Below are 23,633 nucleotides of genomic sequence, written 5' to 3' on the forward strand. Positions count from 1 at the left end.
TAACATTAGACAAAGATGCATCATAAATGAAGATGTATTTCTTCTACGCAGGCAATTTTTCATGTAAATGACTTTTTCTCTAACCGCTTAACTTTACACTATGATATTCTAGAAATAAAACGAAAAATCTGAATGCAAACAAAAGTATATAAAATACTTTTTAAAGAATTTTTTTATGAAGAATATGGGATTTTTTTTCCCTAAAATGTCATCACCCTAGAGTAAGTAGGTACAAGCAGATAAAGAGAACTGGTTCCTATTGGTATCTACGTACTGAATATGTAGTCTACACTTTTGTTTACTTTTTGATGTGTTCTGATACGTATAATAATGATAATAATAATAACATATAATGTTAAATGCATAATATGGATATGTTAAACTAGTTGTCTATTATTAGAATGAAAGTAGTAATTTTTTTCCATAAACAGCGCCATATCTATTCATAGGTCCTATCTGGTACTGCCTCTTTCCCTCACTGCAATGAATGGGACTGAACTATTATACCAGACATAGCCCATGGGAAGTTTAACTTTTTAATATTGGCTATCCATCTAAGGCTAGGTTTACATTGTCATCGGGCTCCCCTAAAAAGGAGCTCCGTCGGCAAATCCGTCATGCATGCACTATTTTTTCTCCAGTAAACTACCAGATCCTTCAAGTCAATGGGATCTGTCAGGACCCAGTGATGACAAGATGGAGTCAGTTGAAGATCTGAAAGGACACAGAACGGGACAAGACTTTACTGTCCATAGCTATATTTGGAACATTTGTCACAAATATGCCAAATATAGCACTTATACACTTTCATGGGTCCATACTGCTATACACACAGAGACATTGAGCATACCACAATTTCCACAAAATTGCGGTATGCTCCATCACATGCCATTTACAGAGGCACTGTATGGAAGCACATGCTTATAGGTGGGTCTTCTAAAGTGCTTATGGGTGTGTCTCATGGAGTGCTCATGGGGGTGCCTTATGGAGTGCTTATGGGTGTGTCTTCTAAAGTGCTTATGCGTGTGTCTCATGGAGTACTCATGGGGGTGCCTTATGGAGTGCTTATGGGTGTGTCTTACGGAGTGCTTATGGGGGTGTCTTATGTGTCTTCCTGCTGTTCAGGTCTGCGCATGTATCATTGTTGTGTACATATTCCATACTACGATTTTCTGAATTGTGGTAAACCTCTGTGCACCTAGTGGTAGTAAAAAACCATTGAGAGCAAACATATCATGCTGATTTGTGTTGTCCCTCAGCTTTCACCTTCTCTCTATCTTCCACAGATCATGATACAGTCAGCACATTATGGTTTAAAAAAAAACAGAGCAAGCCAAGCCAGAAGTCAACACCGGATGAACAGGAGAATGTTATGATTTGTCATATGTACCGTGGTTGGATACCTGAAGAACAGAGTAGTACCTGGGACTGAGCAGTCAGCACTTGCCAAGAGTCAAGATGGAGGATAGCTAACTAACACAGTAGTCCACGATAGGTCAAAGCCTGGAGATCATAAATATTTACAATTGGCAGAAGGAGGGTTACCAAGTATACAGTCCAAAAAGTCCAAAGCCAAAGGCCTGCTTTAGGTAGCGTGTTCTGCAAACACATTGGACAGCGAGTCAGAATCCTGATTGACACTTGTGAAAGGATATACCTCCAGCACTACATGATTCATCACAGTTCACACTTAACAGAGCGGTTAGAAACCGCACTGGACCAGAATTTCTAGTCTACTCAGGTGGTACTCATCTTTACAGAGTAAACATGGCATTTTCGTTTTTCCTCCTCGCCTTCTAAAAATCATAACTCTCTTATATTTCCATCCACAGACCCATATGAGGTCTTGTTTTTTGTGTCACCAATTGTACTTTGTAATTAGATCACTTATTTTACCATAAAATGTACGGCGCAACCAAATAAAAATTATTTATGTGGGAAAATTGAAAAGAAAACCTCAATTTAGCAAATTTTGGAAGGTTTTGTTTTCACGCTGTACACTGTCCGGTAAAAATGACATGTTTTATTTATTCTGTGGGTCAATACGATTAAAATTTTAACAAAATTTGTATGTTTGAAATTGCCCTGTTTTGACCACCTATAACTTTCTAATTTTTTTCGTATATGGGGTGATATGAGGGCTAATTTTTTACGCCATGATCTGTAGTTTTTATCAGTACCACTTTTGCTTAGGTTTTACTTTTTATACATTTTTTATTATTTTTTTGGGGAATAAAATGTGACAAAAAAGCAGCAATTTTGGACTTTTTTTTAATTTTTTTACATTTACGCCATTAACTGTATGGGATAATTAACAATCTAATTATTTTTTTCACACTTTTTGGGGGTAAAATGGGAAAACGGACATTTTACTTTTTTATTGGGGGAAGTGATTTTTCTAATTTATTTACTTTTTTATTTTAAAGTTTTTTTTCTTTTACACTTTTTATGTCCCCATAGGGGACTATTCATAGCAATCATTTGATTGCTAATACTGTTCAGTGCTATGTATAGGACATAGCACTGATCAGTATTATCGGTGATCTTCTGCTCTGCTCGATCTCAGACCAGAGCAGAAGACCCTGAGAGATGGCCGGAGCCAGGTGAGGGGACCTCCAGCTGCCATGCTGGATGATCGGATTGCCGCGGCAGCGCTGCGGGCGATCCAATTATCCATTCAAAGTACCGCACTGCCGCAGATGCCGTGATCTGTATTGATCACGGCATCTGAGGGGTTAATGGCGGACATCCGCATGATCGAGGATGTCCGCCATTACCGGTGGGTCCCTGACTGCTGATAGCTCCGGTGCTCGCTATCATGGTGGCGCGTAAATGTACGTCATGGTGCGTTAAGCACCACGTCACCATGACGTACATTTACGTCCATTGTCATTAAGGGGTTAATACCGCAGTGCAGAAATGAGCAGTGAGTAGCAGAGGAACAATGCAGGAGCCCGGATAGGTAAGTGTATGCAAAAATTGGGATCACCTTGACCTTTACCTTCATACAGTATAAAATGTGAAGGTTAAGTTACAGATCAATCTTACAATCTAGCTGCATATATTGCCCCAATTTGATGCTGCCCAGTCTATAGCAATGTGACACAGCATTATAGCTTACCGGAGAGCCTGTCCATCCAAGAAGTGCAAAGGGGTATTGTTCATGCGGGGTTACTACTAAGTCCACCCGCACAGCCTTCCAGTCTCTAGGTTCAGTATCCTCAGGCCTAGTCCAGTCCTCGTCTCTCGTTTTTTCCACCTTAACTTCTTCTTTCAAAAGTTTTAGTATTAAAAAGCTTTTCTGATAGTGATCGAGGGCATCCACGCTCCTGCTGGGGCGTTTCGTTCTATCAAATGTTGATTCAATTATATCAAGAAAAAGAAGGCGACCCTTGGAAAGAAATTAATTCACAGAATTACATATATTCTTTGGCAGCATACTGCTAGAGGCGAGAACAAGGAGCAGGTGAAACCTACAGTGAAATTCCACTTCTACTTTGCTCAGTTTTTCTACTTATTCAGACTTATTTCGTATTATTTGCTCAATTATTATACATAGCTGGTAAAAATTCTACTGCTTGACCATAGAAAAAAGAACACAGTGCAGAACACACTCTGCTATCAGATATGTGACCTAACAACTCGGCACCCAGTGTAATCATAAATGTTACGAGGCACTGCTACCTGGCAACAGAACAACAGCAAAACTCAGAAATTAGCTTATTAGAAAATAAATCAAGTACATAAGAGTAAAGTCAGTAAAATACTATAGTACATTATTATATGCAGTAGTTAGTATATTATAAGATTTTAAAGGGAATGTGTCACCTAGTTTTTTTTTTTACTGATTAGAGCCAGATACTAAAATATGTTATTCATATTATCTAATTGTACTTAGTACATTATTATGGGATCTTGCCTGAGCATTTTTAACAGCATTTAGAGATATACTTTACAGCAAGCTCCATGGACATAGACACAATGAATATCTCCACACCCTATTTTTTGAATGGCACAGGCTTCTAAGCCTGCTCTGTGACCTCTGTGGCCTGTGCAGACGTCATTCTACAGGGAAGGGGGAGCCTAAGCTCTCATTGTCTTCGCTATCTACTGTTGTCACCTTTCACAGTAATGCTGTACTGATCTCTTTCCAGTAGCCTCACTGACTGAACTTGAAGTCTTCATATAGTTTTAGGTCTAATAGCCAGACTGAAAATTGCAAGATTTCAGGATTATTTTATAATATAATTTGTACATTCTAAATTTTGAATAAACATCACCAAAAATTCTCAGAAATATGTTTACCAAAAAACTTTAAACAATAGGTAATTTTCTGATGATACATTCCCTTTAAGTTTTCAATTCTGTTAACAATTTTGTTTAGAAGTGACATTTTCTTGTAAACTTATTTGTAATGTCTCAAAATCAACTCTTTAGGAAGAAAGGAAGAAATGGGGGAAAGGAAGGAAGGAAGGAAGGAAGGAAAGAAGGAATAGGAGGAACAGGTAGAAAGGAATAAAGGATGAAAGAAGCAAAGGGGAAGAGAGGAAGGAAGGAAGGAAGGAAGGAAGGAAGTAAAGAAATAAAGAAAAAAGAAGGAAAGAAGGGAGGAAGGAACAGAAAGAAAGGATAGATGTCAGTAAGTAAAGGAGGAAGGGAAAAATGAAAGTAAGAAAGCAAGAAAGGAAAGTAGGAATGATGGAAGGAAGGAAGGAAAGAAGGAAGGGAATGAGAAAGGGAGGAAAGTAAGAAATGGAGGAAAGGAAAAAAGGAAGGAAATAAAAAAAGGAAGGAAAGAAGGAAGGAAGGAAGCAAGTAAGGGAGGAATGGAAGAAAGCTAAGGAGGGAAGGAGAACGGGAAGGAAGGAACAAAGGAATGGAAGGAACAGGAGGAAAGAAAGGAAGGGTAGAAGGAAGCAATAAAGGGAAGGACAGAGAGAGTTAGGAAGGAAAGAAAAGAATGAAAGAAAGGTAAAGAAGGAAGAGATGACAGATTGAAGGTAGGGAGAAATGGAAGGAAGGAAACAAGAAAGGAAGAGAGGAAAGAGAGGAAGGAAGAGAGGAAGGTAGTAAGGAATTGAAGGAAGGATGGAAGAAAGGATGGAAGGAAGGGAGGGAAATAGGGAGGAAGGAAAATAAGAAATGAAGGATAGGAAGGAAGGTAAGGAAGAAAGGAAGCAAGAGAGGGAGGAAAGAAGGGTGTTCAGGAGAATTGAAAGGAAGGAGCAGATCATTATTTTTTTTTTGGGGGGGGGGAGGCAGGGTAGTAAAATTTTGTAGGAGAGGGACAACCATGTTTTCTGACTACATAATACTTATCGGATTTGTTCAATAGATAGTGGATGGCAACACTTACCTTCCTCACTTCTGGGCTCTTCTTCAGCTCCAGGAGCCACAGCACTGAGACCATATATGCAATGGCATCAGAAGCTGGTCTGGGGTAGGACAGAAGCTGGTCTGGGGTGTGAATGTATTTGTGCATCTGGATTTCAATTTGGAAATATTTAGGGACCTGGTCTTGATATGAATTTATTTAAAGACATAGGGAGAATGTGTCAGAAGTTGTGTAAAGATAAGTGGAATAGTTTACCATAGTAACCAACCAGATTGCTTTATTAATTTTTTTTAAAGGCCTCTAAAAATGAAAGAAGCACTCTAATTGGTTTCAATGGGCAACTGCTTCACTTTTCCTCTGCACAGGCTTTGATAAATCTCCCCTCTGGCCTTTGATATACCGTATTTTTCGCCCTATAGGATGCACCGGCGTATAAGACGCACCCAATTTATAGGTGAAAAATCTAAAAAAATAAAGATTCTGAACCCAACAGTGGTCTTCAACCTGCGGACCTCCAGATGTTGCAAAACTACAACTCCCAGCATGCCCGGACAGCCAACGGCTGTCCGGGCATGCTGGGAGTTGTAGTTTTGCAACATCTGGAGGTCCGCAGGTTGAAGACCACTGGACAGGAGGTAATACTCACGTGTCCCCACCACTCCGAACCCGTCACCGCTCGTCACCGGTGCCCTGGATGTCGCTCCATCGATGTCGCCGCGTCCCCGTGGTGACTTCTTCTTCCCTGGGATCCACGCTCTCCGTCGCCGTCATCACGTCGCCTTCATCACGCCGCTACGCACGCCGCTCCTATTGGATGAAGGAGAGCGCAGGGGATCCCGGCACGGAGAAGACACCGAGGAGGCAGGTGCCTCCCGGTGTCCAGTAAGCTGTTCGGGACGCCCCAATTTCACCGCGGCGGTCCCGAACAGCCCGACTGAACAGCCGGGTTAGTGTTATTTTCGCTTCAGACGCAGCAGTCAGCTTTGATCGCCACGTCTGAAGGGTTAATACAGGGCATCACCGCGATCGGTGATGTCCTGTATTAGCGGTGGGTCCCGGCCATTAATGGCCGCAGGTATTCGCCGTATAAGACGCACCAACTTCCCCTCCCCCAGTTTTGGGGAAGAAAAAGTGCGTCTTATACGGTGAAAAATACGGTACATAAAAAAATATAAATATATATAATTTTATAGGGATCTGGTCTGGGGTGTGAATTAATACAGGGGTTTGTTCCAGGGTTTAGTCTGAGGTCTAAATCTATTTGTGTTGCTTTAAAGAATGGCAATTGCTGTAGATGTCATCGGTCAAGTTTGTCTCAACAGTACGCAAACGCACTTTCTTGCATTTTTGCGTTTTTTTGGGGGTGTTTTTGCCTTTGTGTGGAAACTGCATTTTTGGCCCCTTTTTGGCCCCTTTGGCAATTTTTTTGTAAGAATTTTGTTGGGTACAAAAAAAAAAAAAAAAAAAAGGATGAAGTAGGGATTGAAAAAATTGTAGTTAATATTTTTTAGAAGAAAATTTTTATAAATTTTCAAACAAATCAATTGCTGGTCTGTTTGCGGGCAGGGACATAAAAATGTAGCCATCAATATTAAAAATGGATAAAGGGGCCGTTTAATTGTAAAAATTATATATTTTTTTAATTAATTTTGTGAAACGTTTTATTAATAATGTATTTTAATTATGTGTTTTATAAAGTGTGTGTGTGTACTTTTTTTTTACTTTATTCTCTTTATTTTATTCATTATTTAGGTACTACTACTACAGTCTGTTCTATGCTGGGAGCTGTAGTACCTATACTATTAGACAGATCGCCCCGGGTATCACTCCTGACACCCTATGCGATCGTCCTTTATATTGCTGAAATGCTGAGCAGCTCTCTATAGTGCTCCACATCTCTGCTCTGTACTCCGGACCCGCCATTGATGTGAATAGAAATTCCCATCACTGATTCATATATGCCACTCAGAGGGGTGACTGGCCGGAGGGTGGAAGCCAATCACCGCTCTGAGCGGCATATATGAATCACATCACTAGCCGGCCGTATACAGCAGAGAGATGCGAAGCACAGAAGAGAGCCACTCTGCATCTCAGCAATCTAAAGGACGATCACAACGGTTGTGTCAAGAGTGACACACGCTGTGATATGCTACTTACTGCAGGTACTTCTGCTCCCAACATGGAGCACACTCTACTTTATGCTGGGAGCTGTAGTACCTGCATTAATAGACAGATTGCAGCGGGTGTCACTCTTGACACAACCGTTGTGATTGTCCTGAGACACCCACTGTGATCTGTCTATTAATACAGGTACTACAGCTCCCAGCATGCTGGGAGTAGTAGTAGTACCTAAATAATGTATAAAATAAAGAGAATAAACTAAAAAAAAAAAAAAAAAAAAAGGAAAAAAACACACACACTGTATAAAATACATAATTAAAATATATTATTAATAAAAACTTTCACAAAATGAATTTAAAAATATATATTATTTTTACAATTACATGGTCCCTTTATCCACTTTTAATATTGCCGGCTGCATTTTTATGTCCCTGCTCACCCACATAAATTGGTCCCTGATTGAAAATGAATACAAATTTTGTTCTAAAAAAAAAAAAAATTTTGTTCCCTACAATTTTTTCCATCCCTACTGTATCTTTTTTTTTTATTATTTTTTATTTTTTTATGGTAACCTCCGAAATTTTATAATAAAAAAAAAAAGCTAACTCCATCCCTTTTTTGGATCAGGAAAGAATAAAAAAAAACATTCAAAAAATAATTTAAAAAAACGTGCACAAAAACAACAAAGTTTTCTTGTTTTTTTTTCACTCCCATTATACTTCTATGGGAGAAAAACACCACTATTTCTTTGAAAAAACACCATAGTCTCCACATGCTGCGATTTTGAAAAACTGCCAAGGAGCAGGAAAATGCCAAAGAGGAATGAAAAAACGCCAAAAGGATAAAAAAAATAAAAAAAAAACGCCAAACTGAAAAACGCAAAGTGGATATGGCATTTTGCAATTCCCTATTGACTTGCAGCTAACATCTTGCCACAGCTTTTTTTTTTTTTTTTTTTAATTTTTGTGATTGCTGTTTTTATTGACATTCGTCCCCCCCCATCCCCCCCCCCCCCCCCCAAAAAAAAAAAAAAAAAAAAAAAAAAAACAGCTGGAAACTTACGTTCACACGCTTGGATTTTTTAGCGGGTTTTCCGCTGCGTATTTGAAAGTGGGCGGGCTCTTCTCGGCTGTCCGCAGCTGATTTTCTGCGGCATAATGTACACTGTGGAAAATCCGCCGCAAGCCCCATTGAAGTCAGTAGGGACTGTGGCGGATTTTCCGCACCGTAAATTCCACAGCGGAAAATCTGCTGCGGACAGCCGACAAGAGCCCGCCCACTTTCAAATACGCAGCGGAAAACCCGCTAAAAAATCCAAGCGTGTGAACGTGCCCTTATAGTGTTGATACTCAGACCTAATACCAGACCACTATATGAGCACTGTTTGGCAGTATCATTGGTTATATTGGTGCTTATATGCAGACAGTGTACTCCTGTCCCTTACCATGTAATAAGTTGTTAAATCCTTAAGGACCCATTTTGGCCTCATAGGGGTACTCTACTGCCCCAGCATTCGGATCATTATAATCTCCAGGCTGCAGTGATTGTGATGTCACAGCCATGCCCCTTGTGATGTCAAGTCACGCCCCCTCAATGCAAGTCTATAGGAGGGGGTGTGGTGGCTTCCACCGATAGACTTGCTTTGAGGTGATGTGGCATGATGCCACAAGGGGTGTGGCCGTGATATCACGACCCCTGCAGCCTGCAGCCAGCCCACAAGGTTTTCCATATTTGTTTTTTTCCTCCATTAATTTTTAATTTTCCCATCTACAGACCCATGTGAGGGCTTGTTTTTTTCATGAGTAGTTTTACTTTCTAGGGACACCTTTTATTTTACCAGAAAATATGTGGCAAAACCTAAAAAAAATATTATTTGTGTGGGAAATTGAAAAGAAAAATGCTATTTTTGGAGGGTTTTCTTTTTACACAGTGCCCTTTATGGTAAACATTACAGGTTCACTTTATTCTGTAGGTCATTGCATTTAAAATGATACCCAGTGTGTGTACTTTTTCCATTATCTTACTATTTTGACAAAAAGTCAAACTTTATTTAACAAAATCACTATGCTTAAAATTCTCTCCTTCTGACCTCTATAACTTTTAGAATTCTCGTTCTACAGGGATTAGAGATGAGCGAATCTTTTTTAAAAATGGCTATTTCTGGGCTTCAGAGAGCCTCAATAGGGGGTGTAGAACAATTTGACTTGTCATAACACACATAGGGAGTGTGCTGTGTTAGTGAAATAATACTGTTATTCAGTATGACATGTAGATTGTTTTGGAAATGTCCTTCATGTCATGAGAATGTAATGACAAGAGTTACCTTCCATTCAGTACTTCTTATCTGGCTTTTATCGAAATTATTTGGAGCTGGCCTCAGCATGAGGAGAACATATGGTGGCAGAATGAGACAGCCTGGAGCTGGCATCGGCATAAGGAGAACATATGGTGGCAGAATGAGACAGCCTGGAGCTGGCATCAGCATGAGGAGAACATATGGTGGCAGAATGAGACAGCCTGGAGCTGGCATCAGCAGCATCGGAAGTCCTGAAGGTGACCCAGTGACAGAGTGGGGCTGTGGGTGGCAATACCAGTACCCAGTGATGAAGGTGGGTGAAAGAAGGAAAACTTGCCATCAGATGGGTGGCCTCAGGTGGGTGGCAGGATCAGAATAGTAGCTGAGTCTGGTAGGCAGAAGAAAACGGTCTCTTTTGTAAAAGTGTTAGTGTGCACAAGTAAGTATTGAGGATAGGCATTCCGTAAAACTTAACGTGTAATAATATTCCTAGGATAAAATATATATACCCACATTTTTTATTTTATTTAACAAAAGGAAAGGTGTGCAAAAACACCATGTGCCACCTACACCACCAAGTATTGATGTGATGCAAAGACCTCTTAAAGGTGGAAGGGAACAACGTATGGTCCATTGTAACTGGTGGGGGTAAAAACTTCCCCTGTAAGGCCCTACTCTTGCACAATTAATTCTCTTCTTGGCAAGTGTTACTCACCCTAAAAAGGGCAGCCCCACACAGCAACTTCTCCCTATTTCCACCTTCAAACACTGCCATTTCCCAAGGTTTTTAGGTGGAAAATAGGCAGAAGTTCCTGTGTGGGGCCACCTTTTTTAGGATGAGTAACACTTGCCTCCAAAAGGACGAAGGGAACAACGTATTGTCCATTGTAGCAGGTTGGGGTAAAAACTTCCCCTGTAAGGCCCTATTCTCGCCCTATTAATTCCCTTCTTGGCAAGTGTTACTCGCCCTTAAAAGGGTGGCCCCACACAGAAACTTCTCCTTAATTTCAGCTAACAACCCTGGGAAATGGCAGTGTTTTTAGGTGGACGGTTGACGGTTCCTGTGTGGGGCCACCCTTTTTAGGGTGAGTAACACTTGCCAAGTAGGGAATTAATAGTGCAAGAGTAGGGCCTTACAGGGGAAGTTTTTACCCACACCTGTTACAATGGACCATACGTTATTCCCTTCCATCTTTCATTCCCTTCCACCAATACTTGGTGGTGTAGGTGGTGTCACGATGCCGGCTGGCGGGTAGTGGATCCTCTGTGCCAGAGAGGGATTGGCGTGGACCGTGCTAGTGGATCGGTTCTAAGTCACTACTGGTTTTCACCAGAGCCCGCCGCAAAGCGGGATGGTCTTGCTGCGGCGGTAGTGACCAGGTCGTATCCACTAGCAACGGCTCAACCTCTCTGGCTGCTGAAGATAGGCGCGGTACAAGGGAGTAGACAGAAGCAAGGTCGGACGTAGCAGAAGGTCGGGGCAGGCAGCAAGGATCGTAGTCAGGGGCAACGGCAGGAGGTCTGGAACACAGGCTAGGAACATACAAGGAACGCTTTCACTGGCACAATGGCAACAAGATCCGGCAGGGAAGTGCAGGGGAAGTGAGGTGATATAGGGAAGTGCACAGGTGAAGACACTAATTGGAATCACTGCGCCAATCAGCGGCGCAGTGGCCCTTTAAATCGCAAAGACCCGGCGCGCGCGCGCCCTAGGGAGCGGGGCCGCGCGCGCCGGGACAGGACCGAGGGAGAGCGAGTCAGGTACGGGAGCCGGGGTGCGTATCGCGAGCGGGCGCTACCCGCATCGCGAATCGCATCCCGGCTGGAAGCAGAATCGCAGCACCCCGGGTCAGTGGATCTGACCGGAGCGCTGCAGCGGAGAGAGTGTAGCGAGCGCTCCGGGGAGGAGCGGGGACCCGGAGCGCTCGGCGTAACAGTACCCCCCCCCCCCTTGGGTCTCCCCCTCTTTTTAGGGCCTGAGAACCTGAGGAGCAGACTTTTATCTAGGATGTTGTCCTCAGGTTCCCAGGATCTCTCTTCAGGACCACAACCCTCCCAGTCCACTAGAAAAAAAGTTTTCCCTCTGACCTTTTTAGAGGCTAAGATCTCTTTGACAGAGAAGATGTCCGAGGAGCCGGAAACAGGAGTGGGAGGAACAGATTTGGGAGAAAAACGGTTGAGGATGAGTGGTTTAAGAAGAGAGACGTGAAAGGCATTAGGGATACGAAGAGAAGGAGGAAGAAGAAGTTTGTAAGAGACAGGATTAATTTGACACAAAATTTTGAAAGGACCAAGATAGCGTGGTCCCAACTTGTAGCTAGGGACACGGAAGCGGACATATTTAGCGGAGAGCCATACCTTGTCTCCAGGGGAAAAAACGGGAGGAGCTCTTCTTTTCTTATCCGCGAACCTCTTCATGCGTGATGAAGCCTGTAGGAGAGAATTTTGGGTCTCTCTCCATATAATGGAAAGGTCACGAGAAATTTCATCCACAGCGGGCAGACCAGAGGGCAAGGGGGTAGGGAGGGGGGGAAGAGGGTGACGGCCGTACACCACGAAAAATGGGGATTTGGAGGAAGATTCAGAGACTCTGAAGTTATACGAGAATTCGGCCCATGGAAGGAGATCTGCCCAGTCATCCTGGCGGGAGGAAACAAAATGTCGCAAATAATCACCCAAGACTTGGTTAATTCTTTCTACTTGTCCATTGGACTGGGGATGATATGCAGAAGAAAAATTTAATTTAATCTTGAGTTGTTTACAGAGAGCCCTCCAGAATTTAGACACGAATTGGACGCCTCTATCCGAGACGATCTGCATAGGCAATCCGTGAAGACGAAAAATGTGTACAAAAAATTGTTTAGCCAACTGAGGCGCTGAAGGAAGACCAGGAAGAGGGATGAAATGTGCCATTTTGGAGAATCGATCAACGACCACCCAAATAACAGTGTTGCCACGGGAAGGGGGTAAATCAGTAATAAAATCCATACCAATCAGAGACCAAGGCTGTTCGGGGACAGGCAGGGGATGAAGAAAACCAGCGGGCTTCTGGCGAGGAGTCTTATCCCGGGCACAGATAGTGCAGGCTCGCACAAAGTCCACAACATCCGTCTCCAGAGTCGGCCACCAATAGAAGCGGGAGATGAGTTGCACAGATTTCTTGATGCCCACATGACCAGCGAGATGGGAGGAGTGACCCCATTTGAGGATTCCGAGGCGTTGGCGTGGAGAAACAAAGGTCTTTCCTGGAGGAGTTTGCCTGATGGAGGCTGGAGAAGTGGAGATCAGGCAGTCAGGTGGAATGATGTGTTGCGGAGAGAGTTCAACTTCTGAGGCATCCGAGGAACGAGAGAGAGCATCGGCCCTAATGTTCTTATCGGCAGGACGAAAGTGAATCTCAAAATTAAATCGGGCAAAGAACAGAGACCACCGGGCCTGGCGAGGATTCAGCCGTTGGGCAGACTGGAGGTAGGAGAGGTTCTTGTGGTCGGTGTAAATAATAACTGGAAATCTTGATCCCTCCAGCAGATGCCTCCATTCCTCAAGTGCTAATTTAATGGCTAGAAGCTCTCGATCCCCGATGGAGTAGTTCCTCTCCGCCGGAGAGAAGGTCCTAGAAAAAAAACCACAAGTGACAGCATGCCCGGAAGAATTTTTTTGTAAAAGAACAGCTCCAGCTCCCACTGAGGAGGCATCAACCTCCAATAGGAAGGGTTTGGAAGGGTCAGGTCTGGAGAGCACGGGAGCCGAAGAAAAGGCAGACTTGAGTCGTTTAAAGGCGTCTTCCGCTTGAGGAGGCCACGACTTGGGATCGGCATTTTTTTTGGTTAAAGCCACGATAGGAGCCACAACGGTAGAAAAATGTGGAATAAATTGCCTGTAATAATTGGCGAACCCCAAAAAGCGTTGGATAGCACGGAGTCCGGAGGGGCGTGGCCAATCTAAGACGGCAGAGAGTTTGTCTGGATCCATTTGTAGTCCCTGGCCAGAGACCAAATATCCTAGAAAAGGAAGAGATTGGCATTCAAACAGACATTTCTCAATTTTGGCATAGAGTTGATTGTCACGAAGTCTCTGAAGAACCATACGGACATGCTGGCGGTGTTCTTCTAGATTGGCAGAGAAAATTAGGATATCGTCCAGATATACAACAACACAGGAGTATAGCAGATCACGAAAAATTTCATTGACAAAGTCTTGGAAGACAGCAGGGGCGTTGCACAGGCCAAAGGGCATGACCAGATACTCAAAGTGTCCATCTCTGGTGTTAAACGCCGTTTTCCACTCATCCCCCTCTCTGATGCGGATGAGGTTATAGGCGCCTCTTAAGTCCAATTTAGTAAAGATGTGGGCACCTTGGAGGCGATCAAAGAGTTCAGAGATGAGGGGTAGGGGGTAGCGGTTCTTAACCGTGATTTTATTAAGACCGCGGTAGTCAATGCAAGGACGTAGGGAGCCATCTTTTTTGGACACAAGAAAAATCCAGCTCCGGCAGGAGAGGAGGATTTACGGATAAAGCCCTTTTTTAAATTTTCCTGGACATACTCAGACATGGCAAGAGTCTCTGGGGCAGAGAGAGGATAAATTCTGCCCCGGGGTGGAGTAGTACCCGGGAGGAGGTCGATAGGGCAATCATAAGGCCTGTGAGGAGGTAGAGTCTCAGCTTGTTTTTTGCAGAAAACATCCGCGAAGTCCATATAGGCCTTAGGGAGGCCGGTTACTGAGGGAACCACAGAGTCACGGCAAGGGTTACTGGGAACCGGTCTTAGACAGTCCTTGGAACAAGAGGGCCCCCAACTCTTGATCTCCCCAGTGGACCAATCCAGGGTTGGGGAATGAAGTTGAAGCCAGGGAAGTCCAAGGAGAATTTCCGAGGTGCAATTGGGGAGGACCAAAAGTTCAATCCTCTCGTGATGAGATCCGATGCTCATTAGAAGGGGCTCCGTGCGGAAGCGTATGGTACAGTCCAATCTTTCATTGTTTACACAATTGATGTAAAGGGGTCTGGCGAGACTGGTCACTGGGATGTTGAACCTGTTGACGAGAGAGGCCAAAATAAAATTTCCTGCAGATCCAGAGTCCAAGAAGGCCACGGTAGAGAAGGAGAAGGCAGAGGCAGACATCCGCACAGGCACAGTAAGACGTGGAGAAGCAGAGTAGACATCAAGGACTGTCTCACCTTTGTGCGGAGTCAGCGTACGTCTTTCCAGGCGGGGAGGACGGATAGGACAATCCCTCAGGAAGTGTTCGGTACTAGCACAGTACAGGCAGAGGTTCTCCATGCGGCGTCGTGTCCTCTCTTGAGGTGTCAGGCGAGACCGGTCGACCTGCATAGCCTCCACGGCGGGAGGCACAGGAACAGATTGCAGGGGACCAGAGGAGAGAGGAGCCGAGGAGAAGAAACGCCTCGTGCGAACAGAGTCCATATCTTGGTGGAGCTCCTGACGCCTTTCGGAAAAACGCATGTCAATGCGAGTGGCTAGGTGAATAAGTTCATGTAGATTAGCAGGAATTTCTCGTGCGGCCAGAACATCTTTAATGTTGCTGGATAGGCCTTTTTTAAAGGTCGCGCAGAGGGCCTCATTATTCCAGGACAATTCTGAAGCAAGAGTACGGAATTGTACGGCATACTCGCCAACGGAAGAATTACCCTGGACCAGGTTCAACAGGGCAGTCTCAGCAGAAGAGGCTCGGGCAGGTTCCTCAAAGACACTTCGGATTTCCGAGAAGAAGGAGTGTACAGAGGCAGTGACGGGGTCATTGCGGTCCCAGAGCGGTGTGGCCCATGACAGGGCTTTTCCGGACAGAAGGCTGACTACGAAAGCCACCTTAGACCTTTCAGTGGGAAACAGGTCCGACATCATCTCCAGATGCAGGGAACATTGGGAAAGAAAGCCACGGCAAAACTTAGAGTCCCCATCAAATTTATCCGGCAAGGATAGGCGTAGCCCAGGAGCGGCCACTCGCTGCGGAGGAGGTGCAGGAGCTGGCGGAGGAGATGACTGCTGAAGCTGTGGTAGTAACTGTTGTAGCATAACGGTCAGTTGAGACAGCTGTTGGCCTTGTTGCGCTATCTGTTGTGACTGCTGGGCGACCACCGTAGTGAGGTCAGCGACAACTGGCAGAGGAACTTCAGCGGGATCCATGGCCGGATCTACTGTCACGATGCCGGCTGGCGGGTAGTGGATCCTCTGTGCCAGAGAGGGATTGGCGTGGACCGTGCTAGTGGATCGGTTCTAAGTCACTACTGGTTTTCACCAGAGCCCGCCGCAAAGCGGGATGGTCTTGCTGCGGCGGTAGTGACCAGGTCGTATCCACTAGCAACGGCTCAACCTCTCTGGCTGCTGAAGATAGGCGCGGTACAAGGGAGTAGACAGAAGCAAGGTCGGACGTAGCAGAAGGTCGGGGCAGGCAGCAAGGATCGTAGTCAGGGGCAACGGCAGGAGGTCTGGAACACAGGCTAGGAACATACAAGGAACGCTTTCACTGGCACAATGGCAACAAGATCCGGCAGGGAAGTGCAGGGGAAGTGAGGTGATATAGGGAAGTGCACAGGTGAAGACACTAATTGGAATCACTGCGCCAATCAGCGGCGCAGTGGCCCTTTAAATCGCAAAGACCCGGCGCGCGCGCGCCCTAGGGAGCGGGGCCGCGCGCGCCGGGACAGGACCGAGGGAGAGCGAGTCAGGTACGGGAGCCGGGGTGCGCATCGCGAGCGGGCGCTACCCGCATCGCGAATCGCATCCCGGCTGGAAGCAGAATCGCAGCACCCCGGGTCAGTGGATCTGACCGGAGCGCTGCAGCGGAGAGAGTGTAGCGAGCGCTCCGGGGAGGAGCGGGGACCCGGAGCGCTCGGCGTAACAGGTGGCACATGTTTTTTGCACACCTTTCCTTTTCTTAGATATAAAAAAAAAAATTGGGGTACATATATTTTATCCAAAGAAAAGTTAAGTTTTAGCTAATGCATATCCTCAATGCTTACTTGTGGTCTGATGCAGAGGAATGTCTGTAACTGGGGAGCAGCACCTTAAAATGTTTTGCACTCTCCATATTTGTGAAGTGTGGGTGTGGAACCATGGTCAATCTACTCTGATGCATCAGGCACTGGTGGGTGGAAATCCTGGCTGATCCATGCCTGATTCATCATTCCAAAGGTCAGTCTCTCCATATTTTTCGTGGACAGACAAGTTCTCCTTGGGGTTACTATGGCCCCTGCCTCACTAAACACCCGCTCTGATGGCACACTACTGGCCGGGCAGGACAACTTTTCTAGGGCAAACTCTGCTATTTGGGGCCACAAATCAAGTTTGGCTGACCAGAAGTCCAGCCAAAGTGTGTTGTCAGGGTCATGCCAAGGTATGCTACCACCTGCTGTTTCAGGTCCTGCTCCAGGTCTACCTGCTGCTGATCAGTTGCTTCACTATGTGGGTGAAGAAAGCTACTCAGCAGCGACTGTAGTCTCAGGCTGCTGCTAATGGAGCTGGTATTGCTCCACCCCCCACCCGATTCAGACCTGCGAGAGGTTGGACGATGGCGCAGATGGTCATTGGCCAACTGACTACGTAGGATGTCTCTGTAGCAGGTCAGTTTGTCCTCCCTCTCAGTGGGTGTAGAAAAGGCCCCCATTTTGTGTCGTTAGCAGGGGTCCAATAAGGTGGAGAGCCAGAAGTCATCCTGCTGCCGAATGGTGACAATTCTGCAGTCACTACACAAGCAAGTGAGCATGCCTCGTGTCATTTGTGCAAGTGACTCGGAGGGACTACCTGCCTCCATCTCCACTGCATACTGCCACAGTGTCTGTGTACTCTGTACCGTCTTCCTCATCACTCTGCAGCTCCTGTCGCTGCTCCTGCCCCTCCTCTCCTGTCAGACGACTATAAATACCACCCATTTCACAAAACCTAAACTGTGTTCACTGTCCCCCTCCTCCTCCTCTTCCAGTTCAGCCCCCACAGGGCTCATGTGGCCGTGACATTTAGGTGCCACATCTCCATTGCCCTGACCAGCCATTGTTTCCAACACGTGTTGTAGGAAATGAAGCAGTGGAATGATGTCGTTCATCCCCGTAATCCTGGCGACTGACTAATAATGTTGCTTTCTCAAAGGGCCTGAGCAAACGGCAGGTGTCACGTATGAGCTGCCACTGGTTGACATTGAAGTTTCACAGGGTAGTACCCTTATCCTCTTGGATCATCAAGAAATCGGTGATGGCTTTTCTCTGTTCGTATAGTCGGTCCAACATATGGAGGGTGGAATTCCAATGTGTTGAAAGTCGCAAATCAGACTATGTTGTGGGATGCCGTTCTGACACGTCACTGTTGTGTCTGCACGTCACTGATGTCCTCCTCAGGTTCCTCCTCAGTGTCTGCTTCAGGAGCCTGAATGCTTGCAACACCACCTCCCACGCCACTCTCCTCTTCACTACTTGCCCACCTAGCGGAGGAAGTGACAGATTTCTCCTCCACTTCTTGGCTGGGCAGTAGCTGCCGACTGTCCTCTAGTAGATCGTCCTCACTAAATAGTGGAGCTGAACCCACAGCATATAATACTTCTGGGGGTGTTAGGTGTCGCTTGTGATGAAGTGGATGATCGAGTTATCCAATGGATGATGGCAGATGGGTTGCTGGTCGAGACACAACAGCTATCTGATACCAGGAGCTCAGGCCTCCTGCTGCGACTCCTGCTGTGACTCGTCCTTAGTCTGCTGTGACCTCTGCCTGATGAATTTAGGCCTCTGCCACTCCTCTGTGCATGTCCTGGCACTTCTCTGCCTGACATACTTATACACCAGCTGAGTGTGTATATGTTACACTTATAAGAGGAGCACAATACGGTCCTCTACCCTTAAAACTGTATTAGACTACAAAACCAAGCTTTGGCTGTCCTTTCACAGTAACTAGGCCCAAATTCGTTTAACAGGAAAAAAATTAACAACACTACGCAGGTGTACGTACAGTTTAAACTTAAGAGAGGAGAACTATGCACTCCACTACAAACTGTAGAAGGCTACAGAAACACGTGGGTAGCTTTGGCTGGCCTTTCACAGTAACTAGGCCCAAATTAGTTTAACAGGAAAATATATGAAGAACACAACGTAGGTGTACGTACAGTTTGAACTTATGAGAGGAGGACTATGCGCTCCACTAAAAACTGTAAAAGGCTACAGAAACAAGTGGGTAGCTTTTTTTCTTTTTTTTTCTAAGAGCCGAGAAACGTGCTCTGGAATCAGCCAATGTGCAAGAAAAAGTGAAAAACGTGTTACACTAAAAAAAATGTGCACAAAGGATGCGGTCTATCGCAAGCCCTTCTCTTACAGGAGAGAGGCCCCCCAACAAACCTTACCCTTAGCCTCCGGCCCAAAAGGTACTTACGAGGTTCCAGCATCAATGTCACTTTTTGCCGAAGCAACTATGGACCACAAATGCTCCCGGCATCCCCCTTGGCATCAGCTAAGGTATCTGCCTGCAGAACCGTAAACGGTCGGCAGGAGTACCTAGGGTTTTTGCAGGGAGGTGCAGAACCTGATGGCCACACAGACCTCCCGTAGACTGCTAGGAGAGACACCCAGAAGGGCTACCGCATCTTAACAATCCTGTGGACACACAACACACAAAAAGTGACACAGTGACAAAACTAATAAATAAGTGAATGTGTAAGGTATACTGCCTGAACATCTGGCCGGATCTATAAAAAATTTCTGATCCTAGCCAGAAGGCCGGGAATCAAGAGGTGAGTGCCACAAGGTGAAGAGTTCATGTTGCCAGTGCTTCAACTCAGTGAGCCAGTACACCCAGTGAGATTCGGCACCTCGGGGTCACCACTCACCAAGGCACTAAAGTACCCCTGCCCTAGACCCTCCCAGCCTCATGGCAAGACAGGGAGGGAACTGGTCACATTGGGGCAGCTGTGGAGTTGATTCCTCAGAACCAACCCCGGAACGCCCCAATACAAATGTCCCCTCCATGCAGCACCCATCCCCACCAGCCCAATACCGGCATTTTGGGCCACTGGCATCGTCAGATTTGATTAGCTCCTCTCTAACAGGGATGTATGAGGGCTTATTGTTTGCGACGTGATTGTTTGCGACGTGGGTACTTTTTGATCACTTTTTAAATATTTTTTTCTGATATATGATGTGACCAAAAATTAGCATTTTTGGCATTTAGTATTTTTTTATGCTTACACTATTGACCATGTGGGAAAACAAATATTGTATTTTAGTAGTTTGGACAACTATGCATTCGGTGATACTAAATATGTAAATTTTTTCTATTTTTTTGTAAAATAGGAAAATAAGGTTACTTTTATTTTTATTAGGGGAGGGGGTTTTATATAATTTTAAAGATATTTTTTCATTTAACTCTTCGTAAGTCCTCATAGGGGACTTTTATATGCAATCATTAGATTGCATTCACTGTATTATGCTATGCCTATGGCATAGCATTATACAGTCTGATCGGTAATCTCTTCTGATACAGCCTAGCTAAGCCAGGCTGCATCAGTGAAATGGCAATCAGCAGCAGGAGGCTTAGCTTATCTAGCCCTGCAATCACATCACATGTGTATGATAAGCTCCACTAAACTAACCAACACCATTTACTTTCACTTTAGACACCGTGATCAGCATTGATCATAGCATCTAAAAGGTAAGTGACAGGCAGCGGCTGGATCCCTGCTGCCCATTATTAGCAGTGACTGTCTGGCTACTGACAGTAGCCGACACTCAATGCTCTGAATTGGGCGCAGCTCCTGAGATCGTTTCAAAGTAATTTTATACTTCAGGGCATACAGGTACGCCCTGGTGCGTTAAGTCCCAGACGGCAAAAGCGTACTTGTACGCCCTATGAATGCAACGGGTTAATAGATAGATAGATATGAGAGAGAGATAGATATTTGGAATATGGTACCTTTCCATGCATTCAGAAGACTGTCTCACCTGATTCTTCAGTACATTAATGGTGCAGTGCAAAATATTCTTCTCAACTCCACTTCTGGGACATGTTATTAAGAGATCCACATCATGTCCAACATCTTTCCCCCTGTTGATTGAATGTAAAATATTTCTTAGTTTCTTGTACAGGTCATTGTGATTGTCATTAATCATAATTTTAATATTCAAGCTATCTTCACCTTTTTACAGCTGCACAAATATTGCACACCACACCAGAGAGGCAGCGGGAGATTAGGGAGGTAAATAAGAGGCTCAGAAGATGGTGTAGGAAGGAGGGGTTTGGGTTCATGGAGGACTGGGCCAACTTCACTATTGGATTCTGGCTCTACCGTAGGGACAGGCTGCACCTCAATGGGGAGGGTGCAGCTGTGCTTGGGGAGAAGATGGCTAGAAGGGTGGAGGAGTGTTTAAACTAGGGACTGGGGGGGGGGGGAGGGAAACTACAACATAGAGGGGGGAAGATAGTATAGATAGAGAGTGGGGACTTTTTAATGTACCTGGGGGTGGAGTGGAAGGAGGGGGTTAGAATAGTTAATATGGATAGGCTTCATAGGAGAAAAAAAACATACACCATTGAATTGCATCTTGACTAATGCCAGAAGTATGTCCATTGTGGTCTATGGGGATCTCACGGCATCTCAGAGCATCTCATTCTATGGCAAATCTCATTCTATGGCAATGCACCGGGGTGGGACCGAGTGTTACAATGCTGTGGTGTAACTTTACTTTACTGGAAAAGCAGCTAAGTTGCCCATAGCAACCAATCAGATTGCTTCTTTCATTTTTCACAAGGCCTCTGCAAAATGAAGGAAGCAATCTGATTGGTTGCTATGGGCAACTCAGAAACTTTTCCTCTGGACAGGTTTTGATAAATCTCCATCTATGGGGGAGATTCATCAAAACCAGTGTAGAGGAAGAGTTGTGCAGTTGCCCATAGCAACCAATCAGATTGCTTCTTTCATTTTTGAAAAGGCCTCTGAAAAATGAAGGAAGCAATCTGGTTGCTATGGGCAACTCAGAAACTTTTCCAGGAAAAGTTTCTGAGTTGCCCATAGCAACCAATCAGATTGCTTCTTTCATTTTGCAGAGGCCTTGTGAAAAATGAAAGAAGCAATCTGATTGGTTGCTATGGGCAACTCAGCTGCTTTTCCAGGAAAGTAAAGTTAAACCACAACACTGTAAGACTCTGTCCCACCCTGGGACTTGAACCCGTGGTGGTCTCCCATCCACTGTGCTGCCGAGACGGTCCTGCTTATCTAACTGTTATACATGCTGGGAGATCCCCATTGCCCGCAATGGGACTATTAGCTTCAATGGGCAAAAAATCGCAGACAATGCACCAGTCATAGTTGCCTATACCGTTAAATAAGGGAGGACTCAAAATTTGCAAATATGCGCATATGCGCATACATTTTCGCATATGCAGAAATAAAATGAATATTCGTAATTACGAATATATAGTGCTATATTCGTAATATTTGCGAATTCGCGAATATGCGATATTTGCGATTAAAATTCGAATTGCGAATATTCGCGAGCAACACTATTGCCAAAGAGAGTAAAACTAACCCCCAAATCTTCTATAACTATATAAATGGCAAAAAGGTCAAAAATGAAAGTGTAGGCTCTTTAAAAAGGAAACATTTTTAGACGGGGATCAGGAAAAATATTTTAAACAGATTCTTCTCCACTATATTCACCGAGGAAAATTAAATGCCAGGTGAACTACAGAGAGATAAGGTAAACTCCCCAGTACAGGTCCCCTGTCTAACCCAGGAAGAAGTACAGTGCTGCCTACAAAAAAATCGAAATAGACAAATTGCCAGGTCCAGTTGGCATTCACCCCCGTGTTCTAAAGGAATTAAGTAATGTAATAAACATACCCCTATTTTTAAAGGGGTTATCCACCATAAGGTGGTTTTAGTATGAACCTGGCAGGCAGTAATGGACATGCTTAGGAAAGATTTGCACTTGTCTTGGGGCTAAATGGCTATGTTGGGAGATTACCATAACACTGTGGCTAGCTTTTTGTGAACTGGTATTTCCTTCTTTTGCCTACAAATCCCATAATTCCATTTTCCTCCCTCCCATACATCAGCCACCCCACACATTGAAACATAAATGAGCTGCATCCATTCAAAAGACCTGTGGTTTTCAATCAGGGTGTCTACAGCTGTTGCATTAGTTGCAGATTGATCTCTCTCCCACCAAGCGATTGCTCCACCCATTGAAGCAGACAGGCTCCCTTTCATCAGCTGACTAGTGAGGTCAGGTCTCGGCCGCATTGCAACCTGGGAAAAATCTGAGACAACAGCCATTTTATATGCTGTTAAAGGGTACCTCTCATCAAATAAACTTTTGATATATTTTAGATTAATGAATGTTGAATAACTTTCCAATAGCATGTTAATGAAAAATATGCTTCTTTCTATTGTATTTTTTCCGATCAGTCCTGTCAGCAAGCATTTCTGACTCATGCTGGAGTCCTAAACACTCAGAGCTGCCAGCCTGCTTTGTTCACAGCCAAACAGGCTGTGAACAAAGCAGGCTGGCAGCTCTGAGTGTTCTCCTTTGTGAACAAAGCAGACTGGCAGCTCGTAGTGTTTAGGACTCCAGCATGAGTCTGAAATGCTTGCTGCCAGGACTGGTAGGGAGACCCCTAGTGGTAATTTCTTCAAAGTGGAAAATTAAATATAAAGAAGCATATTTTTTTTAATAACATGCAATTATAAAGTTATTCTGCATACATTAATCTATAATATATCAAAAGTTTTTTTGATGAGAGGTACCCTTTAAAAATAAATATTGGAGTTAAAATCACACAAGAATTGTGAGAAAACCGTCACACACAAGTACAGACACTATATTATGAACTACACTGACTTTACAGCCCCTGTAACAAAGTCAAATAAAAACAATTCCTGGAATAC

General features: G+C 44.7%; 1 protein-coding gene across 7 annotated transcripts in view; it reads right to left on the reverse strand.

The window, feature by feature from the left end:
- The window catches only part of DNTT (DNA nucleotidylexotransferase), a 412,449-nt gene that overhangs the window by 89,348 nt on the left and 299,468 nt on the right, over positions 1 to 23,633 (reverse strand). For 6 of the 7 annotated variants that reach the window (XM_056529815.1, XM_056529818.1, XM_056529819.1 and 3 more), the window contains 2 exons: positions 20,689 to 20,791; positions 3,122 to 3,391 (listed from right to left, as the gene is read on the reverse strand). In XM_056529815.1, coding sequence (XP_056385790.1) covers positions 3,122 to 3,391; positions 20,689 to 20,791 — 373 coding nt within the window. The remainder of the gene's footprint in view (positions 1 to 3,121; positions 3,392 to 20,688; positions 20,792 to 23,633) is intronic. The other variant, XM_056529820.1, reaches the window with a different exon arrangement.

This window comes from Hyla sarda, chromosome 7 (assembly GCF_029499605.1).
Source record: "Hyla sarda isolate aHylSar1 chromosome 7, aHylSar1.hap1, whole genome shotgun sequence".
NCBI lineage: Eukaryota > Metazoa > Chordata > Amphibia > Anura > Hylidae > Hyla > Hyla sarda.